At 33.3% G+C, this 17,257-nt stretch overlaps 1 protein-coding gene across 1 annotated transcript in view; it reads left to right on the forward strand.

Annotated features, from left to right (window-relative positions):
• The window catches only part of LOC106461886 (cadherin-related tumor suppressor-like), a 138,844-nt gene that overhangs the window by 107,542 nt on the left and 14,045 nt on the right, over nucleotides 1–17,257 (forward strand). The window contains exons 9-11 of the mRNA XM_022388965.1: nucleotides 2,273–2,512; nucleotides 6,629–8,502; nucleotides 15,300–15,951. Coding sequence (XP_022244673.1) covers nucleotides 2,273–2,512; nucleotides 6,629–8,502; nucleotides 15,300–15,951 — 2,766 coding nt within the window. The remainder of the gene's footprint in view (nucleotides 1–2,272; nucleotides 2,513–6,628; nucleotides 8,503–15,299; nucleotides 15,952–17,257) is intronic.

Raw genomic sequence — 17,257 nt, forward strand, 5'->3', positions numbered from 1 at the left:
TTTTTTGGCACAGTGAAAGGTAAAATCTTCATTATATGTTGCAGCCTACTAGTTACCGAAATGTATAGGCTGCAACCTCTAATAAGGATTTTACCTTTCACTGTGCCAAAAAACGTCGGTTTTCGTGTTTCTACTCTTAATATAATAGCACAAAGTGCCCGAAAAAAATTATACGGTAAATTTTCTGATGTTTTAAAGTGTTTATAGGGCAAGCCTAGGTCGTAGTTACAACTACATTGAATGTCCAGAGATTAAGACAGCTTGGCACTTCACGAATATTGTCCAATAAAAAGTAGGCAGATTGATGAACAGAAGGGGATGAATTTTGTATTTTGCTGGTGTTTTATAGGCTGCTATTGACCTTTATGATACAACTCCCAAGAGAGAGAGAGAAAGAAACAAACAGTCGTAATATCTGAGCAGGATCGACTGGTTCAACCTGTTTTCAAAGTGGGCGGCCATTTTTGATCGAGACAGGTCTAAGGTGTCATATACTAACAAATAGTTGGTAATATTTTAAATATATTTTCATTTCGGAAACAAAATTAACCATACGACGAAACTAGAAATTATTATTCTATTAATGAGAAAACATAAGTTTATTCTGCTACCATAGCCCCCCAGTGGCACAGCGGCATGTCTGCACACTTACAATGCTAGCATCCGGGTTTCGATACCCGTGGTGGGGAGAGCACAGATAGCCCATTGTGTAGCTTTGTGCTTAATTACAAACAAAAAGGAAAGAATCTGTTACCATGATCTCAGTTGGGATCAGTTACATGTTTTGTAAACCATTCAGCCATTTATCGAGCGAGTGTACTTTGCGAGCATTATAGAAATTTGTTGTTACATTTTCCATACAAAAAAAACGATACATGGTATAAAAGGTATTCAGTATAGCTTTAGAGTGAACTCTCGTATAATATATAAGTGCACTGTATTTCGAGATCTTTTTTTACGTATTCGAACGAAAATATAAGTAACTAATTACCTTTAACAGAGAAAAATCCAAATCGAAGTTTTACTTTACAGCCTAAATTCAAAGTTGCCATACAAAACGTCGGAATTAAGTAACTTTCTTGGGTAAAACGCTTTTTCTTAGCTGTATAAACATCTTTTACTTTCGGGCTACATTTTTACGTGAGAAACTGGACAATAAGTATTGTGGGGAAAAAAACGTTCACATTTTAGTGTACCAGTTATTTGTTCGACATGAAAACATATACAGTGATCAGTGACTCTGTTGATATGAACCAGATTAAGCGGATGAATTGTAATTATTATATATTTTAATTTTAAATACAGATGAATTATTTATCTAATTGTATTTATTATTATTATTTTATTTTAATTAACTTTACTATCATTCACAAGTATTGGCGAATCAGCAAGCTAGTTTTCTTGTTCATGGAGCAGGTCAAACAACAATAGTGTCAACATAAGAAAACTACATTATTAATTCTAAGAAGAATATGTTATAATATGACAACCATACTACATCTACTTTATCTAGTGCTAGCTAGGCCTTTTGCCCAATACCAGGGCTCCTCAGACTAGTTGAGATACGACAGACATATGAGTGGTCGAGACGCTATTTATATCATCAATTTTCATGATCAACGACCATTATGATCTGGTCCAGATTAAACGAGTGAATTCAAATTATTAGAAGCACTATTTATATCATCAGTTTTTATGGTCAACGACTATTATGGTCTGGTCCAGATTAAACGAGTGAATTCAAATTATCAGAGGCGCTATTTATATCATCAGTTTTCATTGATGAACGACTATTATGGTGTGGTCCAGTTTAAACAAGTGAATTGTAATTATTATCAGTTTTTTTAAGTCACTTACTAGTCAGATGATATCATTTACAAAGAGTTTTAATTTTCTTTTCTATTGCTTAGTTAACTTTTAGAAGATTCTTACATTTATATTAACTAATTATTTATTTATTTCATCCTTTGAAGTTTATTGATGATAACCTATACTCAAAAGCAACATGAATGTAATTAACTATATGCATTTTTATCCAACTAAAGCTATTTGTGTTACTTTTTTTCTCTAATAAGCAGCAAAATAAATTTGTGTTACTAATATTTTGAGCGGTTAACGTGTGTGTGAATCCCTCACATAGACAGTAATTTCTATATAAGGTTGCAAAAATATATCTCGACAAATTTATTTTTATATTTTATTCTTATGTCAACGAACTCTAATTCAGTACGTTTCTTAAGCGTCATTAACATATTAAGATATTCTTTCGTAGGATGGGTGACCGTTGGAGACAGCCTTCTTGGTCATAGAGACCAGTGGTATATCCTAAAGTTGCGGGCAGTTGATCGAGGTGTACCCCCCAAGTCTTCAGAGGTCATGATTACTCTTGTTGTTACCGAAGAAAACAAACATCCGCCTGTTTTTACAGCTCTTAGTTACCAAGTGATTGTCGCTGAGAATGAGCAGATCAACTCAGAAATCATTGTCGTGAAAGCAACAGACACAGATGCAGGTAACATTCAGTCGTTTTATTGCTCTTATTTTACATACTATTACCAAAGAACATTTTTATTATGTAAGAAATTTGCTTAGTTAACAGATTTCATAATTTGTCTTCATTACTTAAATTGGGTTGAATTATTATATATTAATAAAGCTACCTACCTTCCACCAACGATATCAAACCTTTTTTTCATAAAAAATATCGTTCCCCACAATGCATGCACTTGTAAAACTATAAACTTAATTTGAGAGTATTAAGATGAGGTTTTTATATTCATAACTTACACCGATTCACACATAAAAATATATTTTTCCAGTCATGCCGAAGAAAGTTTTTTTTTCAGTTTTAATTGGTAGTTAATGGCAGTTAAAATAGTCTTTCAATATCGTTTATATTGAGGTATATACAAAGTTTAGTTTCTGTACTTACTTCCCTGTTTATAACGAGAAAAATTGGATTATGTATGCGTCTGTTTTTCTAATAATGAATATTAGAAAGTTACAACCATATTCTATTAATGTATTCATTTTATTACTGTTTAACAGTGTTTTTCATGTTGTTTGTATTGTTTTTGCCGGAAATTTAAACATTTCACAAACATAGGCAAAACAGAGAAGAAAATAACCATTGTAGTAATATAACAATTCATAAAACCTTTTGTTTTCACGACAGATGATATATAATTTGATTAACTAAAAAACGTAGATTAAATTTCATGATCTAACTTTCAAAAACATTAACGTATTGTTTATATGTAAAACATGTGGAAGTTTTAAGCTACGGTTGATAAGTCAAGTTCACCCCATACCTAAATGGCACATAGAAGCCAGTGCTGAACAACCGTTACAGTGGCACAAACTGATGAAAATAGTGACACATTCCCCTGAACGAGATGCCAGTATCCACTGGTATCCATTTTATAGATTGTTAGACTGAAACAATTGGCGTAAAGTGTCTTTTTCAAGAACACAAGAACATGACGCGAGCAAGCCTAACTTACAACTTTACGACTATGAGTCCTAAGCACTACACACTGGATCATACCGGTCTCCCTACCCCCTCCCCTTCCTCGATGATAATTCACTATATTTTCATAAATATAATTTCCTTCCAGTAACTAAACTTTGGCTCAGTAACTGAAATATACGTTTAACAAATCCTACCTATGTGCGACTATGTTACTGAATCTCTGGGAATCTTTTACAGTAGTGTTGAATTATTATATAAATTATTATATTAAAAGGAATACATTCGAATAAATTTATTCAAAAAAGGTAATTCATGTCAAATATTATGCATGCATTTCACAGTGTTATTTTTATTTTTAAAGTTCAATTGATACTCGATAATACATTTTCATTAGAGATTTTTATTCTGAGAGTTGCGGGTTCGAATCCCCATCCCACCGAGCATGCTCGCCCTTTCAGCCGTGGGGGCGTTATTATGTGTGAATCAATCCCACTATTAGTTGGTTAAAGAGTAGCCTAAGAGTTGGCAGTGGGTGAAACGTTATTTATATTATCAAATTGTATAACAACAACTGTTATGGTACGAACTAGATTAAATTGGCAAGTCACAAATTTTAAAATATCCTTACGAAAACATTCTTCATTTTTGGTTTTATTTAGACCAAAATTATGAGTAATGGAAAAAGTCTTTATTGGTTGAAAGCAAATACTAATATCCATGATATGATAAAACGAAAGAGCTTTGTTTCTTAAATTTAGGTAAAATACAATCTATTAAAGAAGACCCGATAACCTGAGTTCTATTAAATCTTTTTTAATTATGTTCTATGTTATAATACCCTAAAATGATACTTGAGGAAGTAAAGAATTCATGCGCTTGTGGAAAGATTTTCTTTCATCATGTGGTGTATTTAAAATATTTTTTTTTTACAAAATAAATATAGTGGAAGTATTATACTAAGGTTTTACGTTGAGGTCTAACTATTAGATTATAGTTTGTATTCAAATGGTATCAGCTCTATCAACTAATAAATCTAAGTAAAAGAAATATAGACACCCTTGATAACACGTTTTGAGTACGATTGTATAAAATCCTAAATTGTCGGTATTAATTCATTTGGCCAGGTGGTTAGGGCGCTTGACTCGCAATCTGAGGGTCGCGGGTTCGAATCCCCGTCCCACCAAACATGCTCGCCCTTTCAGCCATGAGGGCGTTATAATGTGACGGTCAATCCCATTAGTCGTTGGTAAAAGAGTAGCCCAAGAGTTAGCAGTGGGTGGTGATGACTAGCTGCCTTCCCTCTAGTCTTACACTGCTAAATTAGGGACGGCTAACGCAGGTAGTCCTCGTGTAGCTTTGCGCGAAATTCAAAAACAAACAAGTTAATTCATTTTAGATTTTAAAATATAGTTGTTATATGGTTTGTTAAGACCTTTTATATTTGAGACTAAATGCTAAGATAAAGATAAGATTAAGTTCGACCAACAATAGTCGGAAAGTGAGCAAACTTTTTACAAAGAGAAATTTATGGTGTTACGTCATCTTCTAGTCTTTAAATTGGCCTATTATAATTCTGAAAGAAATTATTACATGAACAATAAATTAAAAAGCATTTAAAAATGCAAAATTTAAGAGATTTAATTATTTTACCAAATGATGAGAAATGATTAAATATACGCTGTTGTTGTTTGTTATTAAGCACAAAGCTACACAAAGGACTACCTGTGCTCTGTCCGCCACGAGCATTAGAACCCGGTTTCTAACAGTATAAGTACAAATATACGCTTACTTCTAATTGTCATTTCTTTTAACTTAAAAAATAAATAAATAAAAATAAACATGGAGAAACTAACTAGCAGAAACTGTTTGCGAAAACCTTTATACTAATAGTTAAGAAAGTAAAAATCATAATTTGCATAGTTTAGAAAAATTAAGAACAAATAGCATAAAAATACCCGCTGCAGGGTTCAAAGCCTCCTCCCCCACCCCTCATATTCAAGTTCAGCAACCTACAGATCTAATCCCGGAAACCAACCATGCCTGGGTGACATTTCATAGGTGATTTGTCCTCTTAATACCCCTTATTATGAGGACTACGACATATATATAAAAACACCATGAGTCTGTACTGCCAAGTTTTATCATTCTAGCTCCAAACTGTGGAAGGAGTTCGCGGGCAAACAAATTCACATAGATCATGGACCTTCTCTTTCCAACTGACACTGAGCAGTATATTGGTTTCACTCGTAAAAAATTCTTGGAACTTCTTGTCCTCTCCACAAAATATGCGATAAGTCATTTATTTTCTCTGTAATTTTCATATGTACGCTTACGTCATGAATAATTTGAGATATGATCAATTGAAAATTTATTAAATAGAACATGTTTATTTCATTAAATGACTAAAATGTTTGTGTAAATATTATGGACTGCCTTGAATCACACTCTCACAAAGAAGCAATTGATAAAAGTTGATGATTGATGCAGAAAACAAACTTTTCTTCAATTGTACAATAATTATAAAAAAAATAATTTTTGTCTAATTAATCCAAACAGAAAATATCTTATTCATCTACTTTCAAACTCATCTTACCCTCAGGCTTTTTTAACTCTAAAGAAGACAAGTCCAATAGTCGATGACGCTAGAATTTTAAGTTTTTGTTTTTGTTTTTTTGTGTAATTCTATCCGTTGATATTTTGTGAGATTAAATGAGCATCATTTGTTGTTATTTATCAGAGTAAATATTAAGATTTTGTTCAAACGTTTTACTTCCATCAAGGTTGAGACAATCAAATGTCAACATAAATTACTGAACTATTTGGGGCACTGGTGAGAAGTTTACGTACTCGAGAAACTTAATTTTACTAAACTATTATATTCAAAGAAACTTCTATTTATCTATTTTAAAATACAAAGTACAACAGGCATAAAATGTACGAGTCAGGTTTAATCCATCGTCTTTCATTTGTATGCAGTTAATTGGGAAATGCGTTACTGAATTATGTAATATAAGATAAATAATCAATGTAAACACAATTATTGAACAGGTCTTTATTCATCGGATTTAAAATTAGTTTAGTTGAATATTGCACCTTTTTTCTCCTTGAGGGAAAGATGAATGTGGTGTTTACTGTTTTCTTTTTATTTTATGGCAGGACTGAATGGAGAAATTACATACGCCATTTTGTCTGGTAACTCTGACAGAAGCTTTAGGATCAATACCATTACTGGATCCGTGACAATTATTAAATCTCTGAATTATCAAATAAGTCAAGAGTATCAGCTTACTATCGTTGCTTCAGACCGTGGATTTCATAGCAAAAATGCTACTGCTATGCTTACTGTTATTGTTACAGACGTAAACGATAATCCTCCAGTCTTTAATTCAACTGTCTTCGAGGTTCAAATCTCCGAAAACATGCCAATTGGCACTATTGTAACACAAGTTGTTGCCACAGACCTGGATTCGGGAAGGAACGCCATTATTCAGTATTCTCTAGTAGGAGGAGAGTCGAAAGAATCCTTTACTATCAATAGTCAAACAGGAGTGGTAACATCCAGACATAGTTTCGATTATGAAAGCAATGATCTGTACAAACTAAGTATTATGGCCAGTAACGCTGGTTCGAATCAACATTCCTCGACAAAGCTGATCGTACATATAACTGGCCAGAATGAATATTATCCTCATTTCTTACAGCCAGTATTCCAGTTCACAGTCAGCGAGTCCGCAGCAATTGGAACGCCAGTGGGGACTGTTGTAGCTACTGACGAGGACAGTGGTTTAGATGGTGAAGTATTTTTTCTCTTTGTAGGCAATAGTAACGGTCGGGGCTTTCATATTCAGACTGAATCAGGAATTATCACTGTGTCTCGGCGACTAGATAGAGAATTACAATCTCGAGTTGTTTTGACAGTAATGGTAAAAAACAGTGGAAGTATCAGAGGTAATGATACGGACGTAGCCCAGGTTGTTATTAGTATTGAAGATGGCAATGACCCTCCTGTTTTCTCCAAGAAAATTTACCAGGCACACATCAGTGAATCAGCACCAGTTGGTTCTTCTGTCATAACTGTTTCTGCTATTGACAAAGATGTCCGTCCTAATAACAACCAGTTCTCCTATTCCATAATGGACAGTGCTGCCGGGAAATTGTTCAGTATTGACACTCAGTCAGGGACGATTCTTACAACCGTCGCTTTGGACAGGGAGACTACAGATGTGTACAACATTACAATAGGAGCAGTGGATAATGGAAGTCCTCCCCAGACTGGAAGTGCCTTGGTACAGGTGGAAATCATGGATGTTAATGATAATGGACCTATGTTTGATCCTCCAGATGTCGTGGGTTATGTCTTGGAGAATGAACCGGCTTTCACAAGCGTAATTGTGTTGAGTGCAACGGATCCAGACCTGCCCCCTAATGGGGCACCCTTTTCTTACTTTCTGGTTGATGGAGATCACAAAGAATTGTTTACAGTTGATCACTACACTGGCCTAGTGAAAACAACCCAAAGCATTGACAGAGAAAGTTCTCCTAAAATAAACCTTATTATTGAACTTCATGACAGTGGTGTTCCTCAAATGAAGTCTAGACACCCTATTAGTATTGTGGTCATGGACAGAAATGACTGTCCAAGTTCTCCTAGAGCACTGACAATTTTTGTCTGGGTTTATGAAAAAGTGTTTTTGGGGGGAAAGATTGCAGATGTCCATCCCACAGACCCTGATCTTACAGGACAATACCAATGTACAATTGTGAAAGGGGATACTAACAAGTTCCATATTCCTCATAAATGCGATCTTCACGCTGCAAGGCTTCAAGACCCTGGAGATTACACTATATCTGTCAGCGGCAACGACGGAAGACATGCAGATGTAACCTCCGCTATAAGAATACAGTTCATGAACTTTGACAACTTAACAGTTGAAAATAGCGTTACGCTTCGTATATTGAACCAATCTTCTGAAACCTTTTTAGCACATAAATTCAATCGTTTTCAAGAGACACTTAGAGAAATATTTAAGGTAAGTTGTAAAATTTATTAAGCATATTTTATTTTCACAATTGAATGAATGATATTGTTCTTCCCTCAAAGTTGCCAAACCATAACCCTACACTGAATATAAGTTCGAATATACCAAATTATGTTAAAATACAATGTATAGATAAAGTTGTTTTTAGTCTTAAGTGTAAATTTTGTTAAATTTATTTAAAGTTAGGAGACTAAATATAGTGTTATTTTATCAACCTGTGATTTTTGAAATAAAAGATTGTAACCCATGTATCTTTAATAAGTTTATACAAATTTGATAAACAATTTTGAGAATTATAATGTAAAGCATATTGGCAGAAAATAAGTATAACAAGGACTATGATAGGAGTTATGAACAAGTTTGCGGACTTGATTTCAGAGACAAGGCTAGTAATGCATATAAATAAAAAACGTTATTAAGAGACCTTATGTACAAATCCTTTGAACATTTATTTATATCTTGAAAAGCATAATCATAAATACAATTTGGGTAAACATATATTCTCATATTGTTTTCCTATTCTTTCTATTAAAGCCATTATAATGTTTTTTTTACCAAGTGTTCTATACAAAGTTTGACGTCATAAACATTTTTCATTGTCGACAATTCTCTCTATTTCTTTATCTTATTCCTTAGCAATTTAAGATAAATTAAATCACAAGCCAAATCACATTAAAGATTATTTGTTTATACTTTTCCACATTTAGTGAGTAAGGTATGTGTTAATTTGTAACTGATATAAATTTTTAAATGCTATATTTCGGCCGTTAGTTTTAGCATTACCACAGACGCAAAGTTTGGCCAGGTTACGTTATCAATAGTGCTGATTTTTTTCTTCTCTTAAATTTGTGATGTTTACTACTGTAATTACTTTCTTTATGTCTCTGTCTTTTGTTTGTTTGTATGTTTTTTAGTTTGAGATAATTTGAAATGAACCAACACCCTCTTTATCATAACCACAGATTAAATGGAATCGAGATAAAACAAACCAAAGGGAAAAACTTTTAAACACTAGAATTAAATGTGAACTAGTTGCAAATGTCACATAGGAGTAAAAAGAAATAAAACAAAGAATCTTCCTTGAAAGACTTGCTGCTGGGAAAAGGACAATTCCTAGGGAAATCTCGTTGTATGGGAAAATGATATTGTTCCCTCAGAGAGGGAATGGAAAGGAGAAATAATACAGTATGTGTAGTGACATTTGTTTCTGTTACTGGCATTGGTGAAAATAGTGTTTACTAAGATAAAAAAAATATATTTTATAAATGGTAAGGACGTGTGTAGTGTAATGAAGGAAGATTATGAGAATATACATAGGAAGATTTAAAACCCACCAGAGAGTATTCTTTCTAGACGTTGCAAAGAAGACTGTGTATTAAAGCATCCATGTTTGATTTCAGTCAGATGGAAGTTTTATAAAACAAAACCTAAGCTTCAGTGTAAATGCGTTGCCTATGTTGTAAAGAAATTAATGGTGGTATCACCCAGGAAGAAGAATTTCTAACTTGGAAAAGGCTTGAGTTTAACGAGTTTGCTATCTAGCTTTGCAGAAATATCCCAACATCTAACTTAAGAATATTCTCAGAAATTGGGATACTTTTAGCAGCTTTACGAAGTAAATAGATAGTGATGAACCATGGAGACATAGAGCTATTTTTGAAGCTTTATTCTGGGCGGTTTCTAGTAAATATGTCATATCACAGATTTAATAGGCGTAATAAAGATTATGTAAATAAGTATAATGGTTTTAGCCTTGAAACCTTTGCAATTATCTACAGTTTTTAATAAATAGTTTAATATCTCGCTTATGCATGAGATATGTTAATCAATGTAAGCCAAAAGTAAGACTTAGAAACTTGAGAGTTGGCGTGTCATATAGTTTAATGCTAATGTTAGAGGTTTTACTGCTATTTTGCGTACACAATGTACGTTTGAAAACTATTTTTGAGTTTTAAGTAGCCATAACTAGCCAAAAAGAGAAATCATATTATAAAGACTAAATCTTGAATTGTGCAAGCATTTGGCTAAAAGTTGAACTCTACATAACAATATCCTCTGGAACTTTCAGGCAATAAGTGTTTTCTATGTCATGGGGATTACAATATCCTCTGGCACTGTAAGGCAATAAGTGTCTTCTATGTCATGGGGATTTATAATGGTAGTTTGGACCTGTTGCAGAGCTCTTGCTTATAATATTTCAAAAATCTGTGTAAGCTCATCATCATGCCTAACCCACCTCATATTTACGAATTTGTTGTCAAAACTTCTCTATGATTACACACACACACAAAAAATCATCAAACCCTAAGTTGATAATACGGAAAAAACAACTTTTATGCTTACCAAATGCATTATTTTTCAACCCTAGATACATCATCTCATGGTCACAATAAAGGAAGCTTTCCAGAAACTTTCAATGATTGAGGAAAACGAAATTTGGTTCTTAACCTGTTCAATAATCTGATAACGTAAATCTACACATCAGAATTTAAACAGCCAAGGAAAAGGAAAAGTAGTTATAAGAAATTACAGAAAGATTCTTTTATCCTATCAGCTTACAAAGGAATAAAACTGCAACAATAGAAAAAAATAGAATATAACAAAAAGCCACAAACTATTATTTAAAGTTGCCCATACAGTAAAATATAACATGAAATGAATACGTTTGCCAGGAATGAAGTATTTGATTTTTTTTTTAAAGAAACAACTAAACAACGATTTGGTTTGGTTATTGTTAAGCACAAAGCTACACAATAGACTACTTGTGCCCTGCCTATCACGGGTAGAGAAACTCGAATTTTAGCGTCATAATTCTTCAGACCTACCGCAAGTCACTCTGGGACGCTAAGCAACGAAAACATAACTTTAAGGGCTTCCAAAATTCTCAAAACTCGGAGTTGCTCTAAGACTTATAGTCAACATCACAGATTCCTCCCTGGCGCTGTACATAACATTACCTGATCGGTATCCTGAATCCAGTTATACCTGTCATAATGTTCCATGACAAGAATTCATAAAGCTTTACTAAAGATCCCAGAAACATCCCAGTACATCCAAAAGGCTATTTTAATAAGTTTTTAAGTTATCAGTATGTTTATGTGTATTCCTCTGATCCACGTTTTACCTATAGTCAGAAACAAACTAGCAGGAGGCATAACTACGCCTCTGCATGGCACCTTTAATCTGACTCTTATAATCACTTTACTCTCACAATGTACCAGTTCCACCTACTTTTTACTCCAAGAAGAGCAAGTGACCTCTTTATAGGATTTTCACTCTCTTCTACCATCAGTTGTATCGTCATTGAAAACGTCAACACCAAAATACTACGGACAAGTACCATAAAACACTATAATATTGTAATCTAGAAACATAAAAAGACACATTTCAAAGTTTTCTTTAAAATCCTGACTTCCTGGATCTTAACACATACTTCGCTCTACAAATAAATAAAAAGACTTACCCTCACTAGACATGTTCATTCACTAACGTGACAATACCTCACCACTATTGTATACAAAAAACACCCACGCTAACAGGCACCTAAGTTTCGAATTCAACAACCTATATTCAGTAAAACATTGAACTATCAGAAATAACTTTACAAAGATGTAAACTTCTTAAAGGACATTTCTCAGTCCAATGATTACTTCTCAAGTTCATTCCAACCTTAGAGACAAACAGAACTAAACAAGCTGAGCAACAAAATCAAAATCAAACCTAAATCACACAGTCGCTTATTCCAAAATTAAGCTACAAACTCAGAAAATTTGTCATGAGTTCAACATCCAAGATAATTTTAACTCCAAAGAAATCTTCAGAAACATGTTAACCAAAATGAAATAATAAATCATAAAAATAAAACAGAAAGAGCTTAGTTACAAAACCTTTTGCTCTTGAGGTTGATGCATGAGACATCCGCTAGAACTACTGAACATAGACTGAAATAACACAAAGTCTATAAGACTGTTTCTCGAGAAATCTGTCTTAACCGAACACGGCTACTAAACTACAACATCATAAACTCAGTCCAATACTAAGTCATAGACACAACTTAACACTAGAAAATCAGAAAAGTAAAATAATCCTTCTTAATTAAAAATACACCAACCAACTTTCAACCGAGATCAAGCCTTAAAGATCGGCGACATTGTTCTTCAAATAAAATAGCCACGGATAGGGCATAAACCAACGACTTCATTAATCAGATCTTTTCTGCTAACACAAAACTCTGTTATAAGAAAGACACAAAGACTTACGTATAGCCAGAAAATATCCGTATTAGTATTGATTTACTTCAGCAAGAAGAAGCATATTCGATACAAATTCTCTCCTCATTCATAACATTTCATCACAAATTGTGGATATATACTACTTCTCCACCTTCTCCACCAGATTGCGCTCGAGTCTAATATTAACAACAACTAGGGGCACCTTTTGATGAGATTTCAAGTTATGGTTGGCATAAGTGTTTATTACCTAAAACATCTCGACTCCACACGCAAGATCACAGAAATCCTATTTGATTAGCTATAGTGACATGAAAAGAAATACATCAACATAGAAGCTAATTGGGTGAGATAAGATGGTTCAGTTGAAAGCGAGGATTTAGATTTTAACTGTTGTTGAAATCAAACATGTTTTTGTTCAGTTTCCCTGTTAGTATCAAACTGTCGTTTTTCCTCATTCATATTTTTCAACCTCACTTTTGTATTTTAATGCCTTTTCTCTTGGTTTATTCCTTTCTTGTAGTAATATTCTTTACTCAGTTTCTTTCTGTTTAGATCCATTTCTCCTGTTTCTTACTGTCATCAACATTTTGTTTTCAGGATCAGGCAATTAACTCTGTTCATCCAAGTTATAGAATTCGCAGTATTTTATCTTTTTGGTGTTTAAACTTACTTCATTATTGAGAAAACCATTTCTACTCTTCTTCAAATTGGCATCATTACCCACGAAGTTTATTGTATCAAATTCTAGGTGTACTACAGAACAAAAAATAAATTAAAGTTCTTATGATAACTGCTAAGCACGTGGACACTCTTACTTATCCTGATATTTTCTTGGATATTTTTATATATTTTCTCTGAACTGACCTACGATCTAAAACAGCTTTGGAAACCACCTTCCAGCACTTCATAGATAGATTTAAACTAGTCTGTTTGCTTAACATATGGCAATCACGTGTATGACAAATCTTAATAAATGCTTAGGAACTATCAGAGATGTCATTTGCAGTGAATTTGCTATCTTACACACTTTCTGATCTTAGAGACTGCTGATGATTTAATTAACGTAGCAGTAAATGACACATAATATGTTGCGTTTTCGTAATATACTGATGTTCCCTAGATAGTATACGCTTTCATAGCTATTTAGGAATTTCTGCTCTCTATCGGCAATTGTGTGATTAAAAAGTAAAGTTAGTTTAATAAACACTGTTTGTATAGCACAGGTTGATTTTTTAAACTGAAATATATTTGTTGAGCTGTTGGGTTATTAATGAGTTACGTTTCCATTCTTTGTCTTTTTCCTAATTTTTCATCTCCCATCGTTAGCCCAAAAAAACCATGAATCCAATGAAAAAGGTGTTTTGTTTGATGGTTCCCTGCATAAAAATGCGAAAGCATACAAATCTTTGGTTATAGCACCAGTACAAAAAAGTGTCGCTACAGTAAATATTTTCGTTTCTATATTATATGTAAAGATAATCCAATAATAATCTTACAGAGAATGTAAAAGAATTAAGTTAATATTAATTCAAAGATTATTATGCAGTAGCAGGTTATTGGTTCTCGATGTAACAACATATCTCTTTGTGTTAATAACGTGAGCTTTATGTTGCAATGGGATATTAATCCTAGATAATTATATTTCTCTTTTTGGATTCACTGAACGGAAATTTAAATCTAGAAGCTTTTTGCGGTTTCTCCGTTACTTATAATTATTTACAATTGTAATCATTATTACTGTAAAATTTTCAACAGCTCTTCTAGTAAAAGTTATTACATAAATGAGTATTGGACGATCTGAAATATAATAAAGCTTTCATTTCTTGACTTCTTTCTTATTCGCTCGCGTAGTGGAACTACAAACTATAATACATTTTTTGACAATTTTAAAATTCTAACCTTAGGCAGGTCGAACAACGAATTACTCATAAAAGAAAGTTTACTAATATTAAATCTACACCAAATCCCTGAATAAATAGCCTCAGTTGTCTTAAACTCAAGTTATTTTACTTTCAGTTATTCATGATTATTTTGTATTTCATATGTTTTATTGTATTTTATTACATTCCCTATATGAACTGTATCGCTGAAGAGAGAATGTAAAAATTCTGAAATGTTCGTCCATTAAAGATGTTCTATTTTCCTTAAAGGAATTAGAGTGGACACAGACATTGACCTTAGAATTTAAAAAATAAATTTAATAGGTCCATTTTCAAATTTAAAGAATTGATACAAATCACAACGGAAATACTGACTCTAATTATCACACTCTTGTTAGTTTGGAAAATTCTAAATACATTTTCCGTATTCTAGAATGTAAGATAAATTATTGTGAGCGGCAACGTATTTATTCAACCATTATACTGTCTTCTAATCGTTTTCTAACTATTACAAGATTTTTCTACTAATTTTGATTTAATGAGCATGCTTTGTTACCATTGTAGAGACATGTACGTTTACTGCTTCATTATGAGGTTCAAGTAAAAATATTCAATTGAATTTCACGTTGATAAGCATGAGGAAGAAAGATCTAATTATTGTTTCTCTCTTCTATAGCCTTTGGGTTCTCCTCTACTGTACAGCATAACTGACCTCAGTAATCACTTGGAGTTGACGTTAGCCATTCAAAAAAGATATTTTGATTATACTACTTCCAAAGAAGTCCTCGTGTTGCTGTCTGAAAAGAAGAGCCTTCTGCAGAGAGTGGTTAGTCCTGGAGAAATAGCTATAGGATTCGACCCTTGCGATAACTCTCCTTGTCAGAACGAAGGAAAATGCCGAAGTTTTCTGGAGTTGCAAGAAACACTATCGAATTTGGATTCACCTTTTTTAGTTTTCACATCCCCAACGGTCAGTCGTCAGTTTGCCTGTAGTTGTTCGAAGGGATTCTCAGGCCCAGTATGCCAGTATCAACAGAATCCTTGTTCTCCAAATCCATGTTTTTCAGGCGGCACTTGTCACCATGATGGTCACAATTTTCACTGCATCTGCATGTCACAGTTTCAGGGCAAGCAGTGCGAATCTCGACGAGCAGACATTTGTGCAAGTGCACCTTGCAGAAATGGGGGAACGTGTGAAAAGTCTCCTAATGGATCATTTTTCTGTCTCTGCCGACCAGGTTTCAGGGGCAGCGTGTGTGAACAAACTACTCACGGTTGTCGTCGTAACAGGTGTTTGAACGGAGGAACATGCCTCAATGGAAATCCTGGTATGTTACATTTACTCTAAAGATTAAGGTAAAAAAAACAAAAAAAAACATTATTTGAAAATGTAAGTTAGTAATCAAAATTATAAAACGCTATAACTATATTAATTGTTCTTGGTATACGTGTATACTTAATATATTTTCCATGTTATAAACCGGCCCGGCATGGCCAGGTGGCTAGGACGCTCGACTCGCAATCTGAGGATCGCGGGTTCGAATCCCCGTCACACCAAATGTGACGTTCTAATGTGACGGTCAATCAAGAGTTGGCGGTGGGTGGTGATGGCCTTCCCTCTAGTCTTATACTGCTAAATTAGGGACGGCTAGCGCAGATAGCCCTCGTGTAGCTTTGCGCGAAATTCAAAACAAACAAACAAATCCATGTTATAAATCATGTTTCCCTTTTTTTTTCTAGCTACATGATAAGAAAAACAGTGGAAGTAAAATATTTTAACATTAGTTACGTATGTAAGAAATAATTATTTTAAAGTTCATAGTTTCGTACAATTTAATAATAATAGTACAGCCTTCTCGTGGAATACTTTCAACTTTCATGAACTGTGATATGACACCGAAATAGAAGCTAGGTTAATTTATTACTCTCTCAAGAAAGTTTTTAGATGTTAGATTTTGTTTTTACATGTGTATGTGAACGTCATTCTTAAAGAAAAAAAAAGACATTTAATTGAGAGCAATTAAATTTGGCGGAATGTTTGTCACCTCTGACTAACCAAATTTGTTTTGGCGAGATCATATAAAAATGATTATAAAATTAATAATAAATAGTAGTTTAGGTTGTATAAATTAATTTTAGTAGACAAACATTCTATTTTCTTATTAATCAAAGTATTTTTATTTTAAACTAGGACCTTGAAGAAAGTTTCCTTTAACTTAGTGTGATTATGTTTTATAAGTAAAGGAACAAAAAAACACATTATGAACCGGATTTGAATGTTCTGCTTTCATTGACGAGATCCCATAATAGTTAAACTATAGCAATTCCTACTCAAACAAATGCTTATTGTGCCAATTTAGCAAGAAAGAGAGAAAAAAATCATTCTTTATGAGAATATTTTTACAATATTGAAAAAAAAAGGTACAAACAAATTCATGAAAAAGTTATTTAATTTCATTGCAACTTAGATGTGGAACTTTATGTGAAGAAAAGTTGGAGTAAGAAACAAGCTAGGTGAAGAGTCTTGCTTAAAATCATAGTGCTGCTGCTAAAGAACAGAAAGTAGGAATATACATTTCTCTATACTAGTTGAATCCAAGGCTGCTCAACTATCACCTAGTATTAGAATCTATG

Source organism: Limulus polyphemus, unplaced genomic scaffold (assembly GCF_000517525.1).
Source record: "Limulus polyphemus unplaced genomic scaffold, Limulus_polyphemus-2.1.2 Scaffold1053, whole genome shotgun sequence".
Lineage (NCBI taxonomy): Eukaryota > Metazoa > Arthropoda > Merostomata > Xiphosura > Limulidae > Limulus > Limulus polyphemus.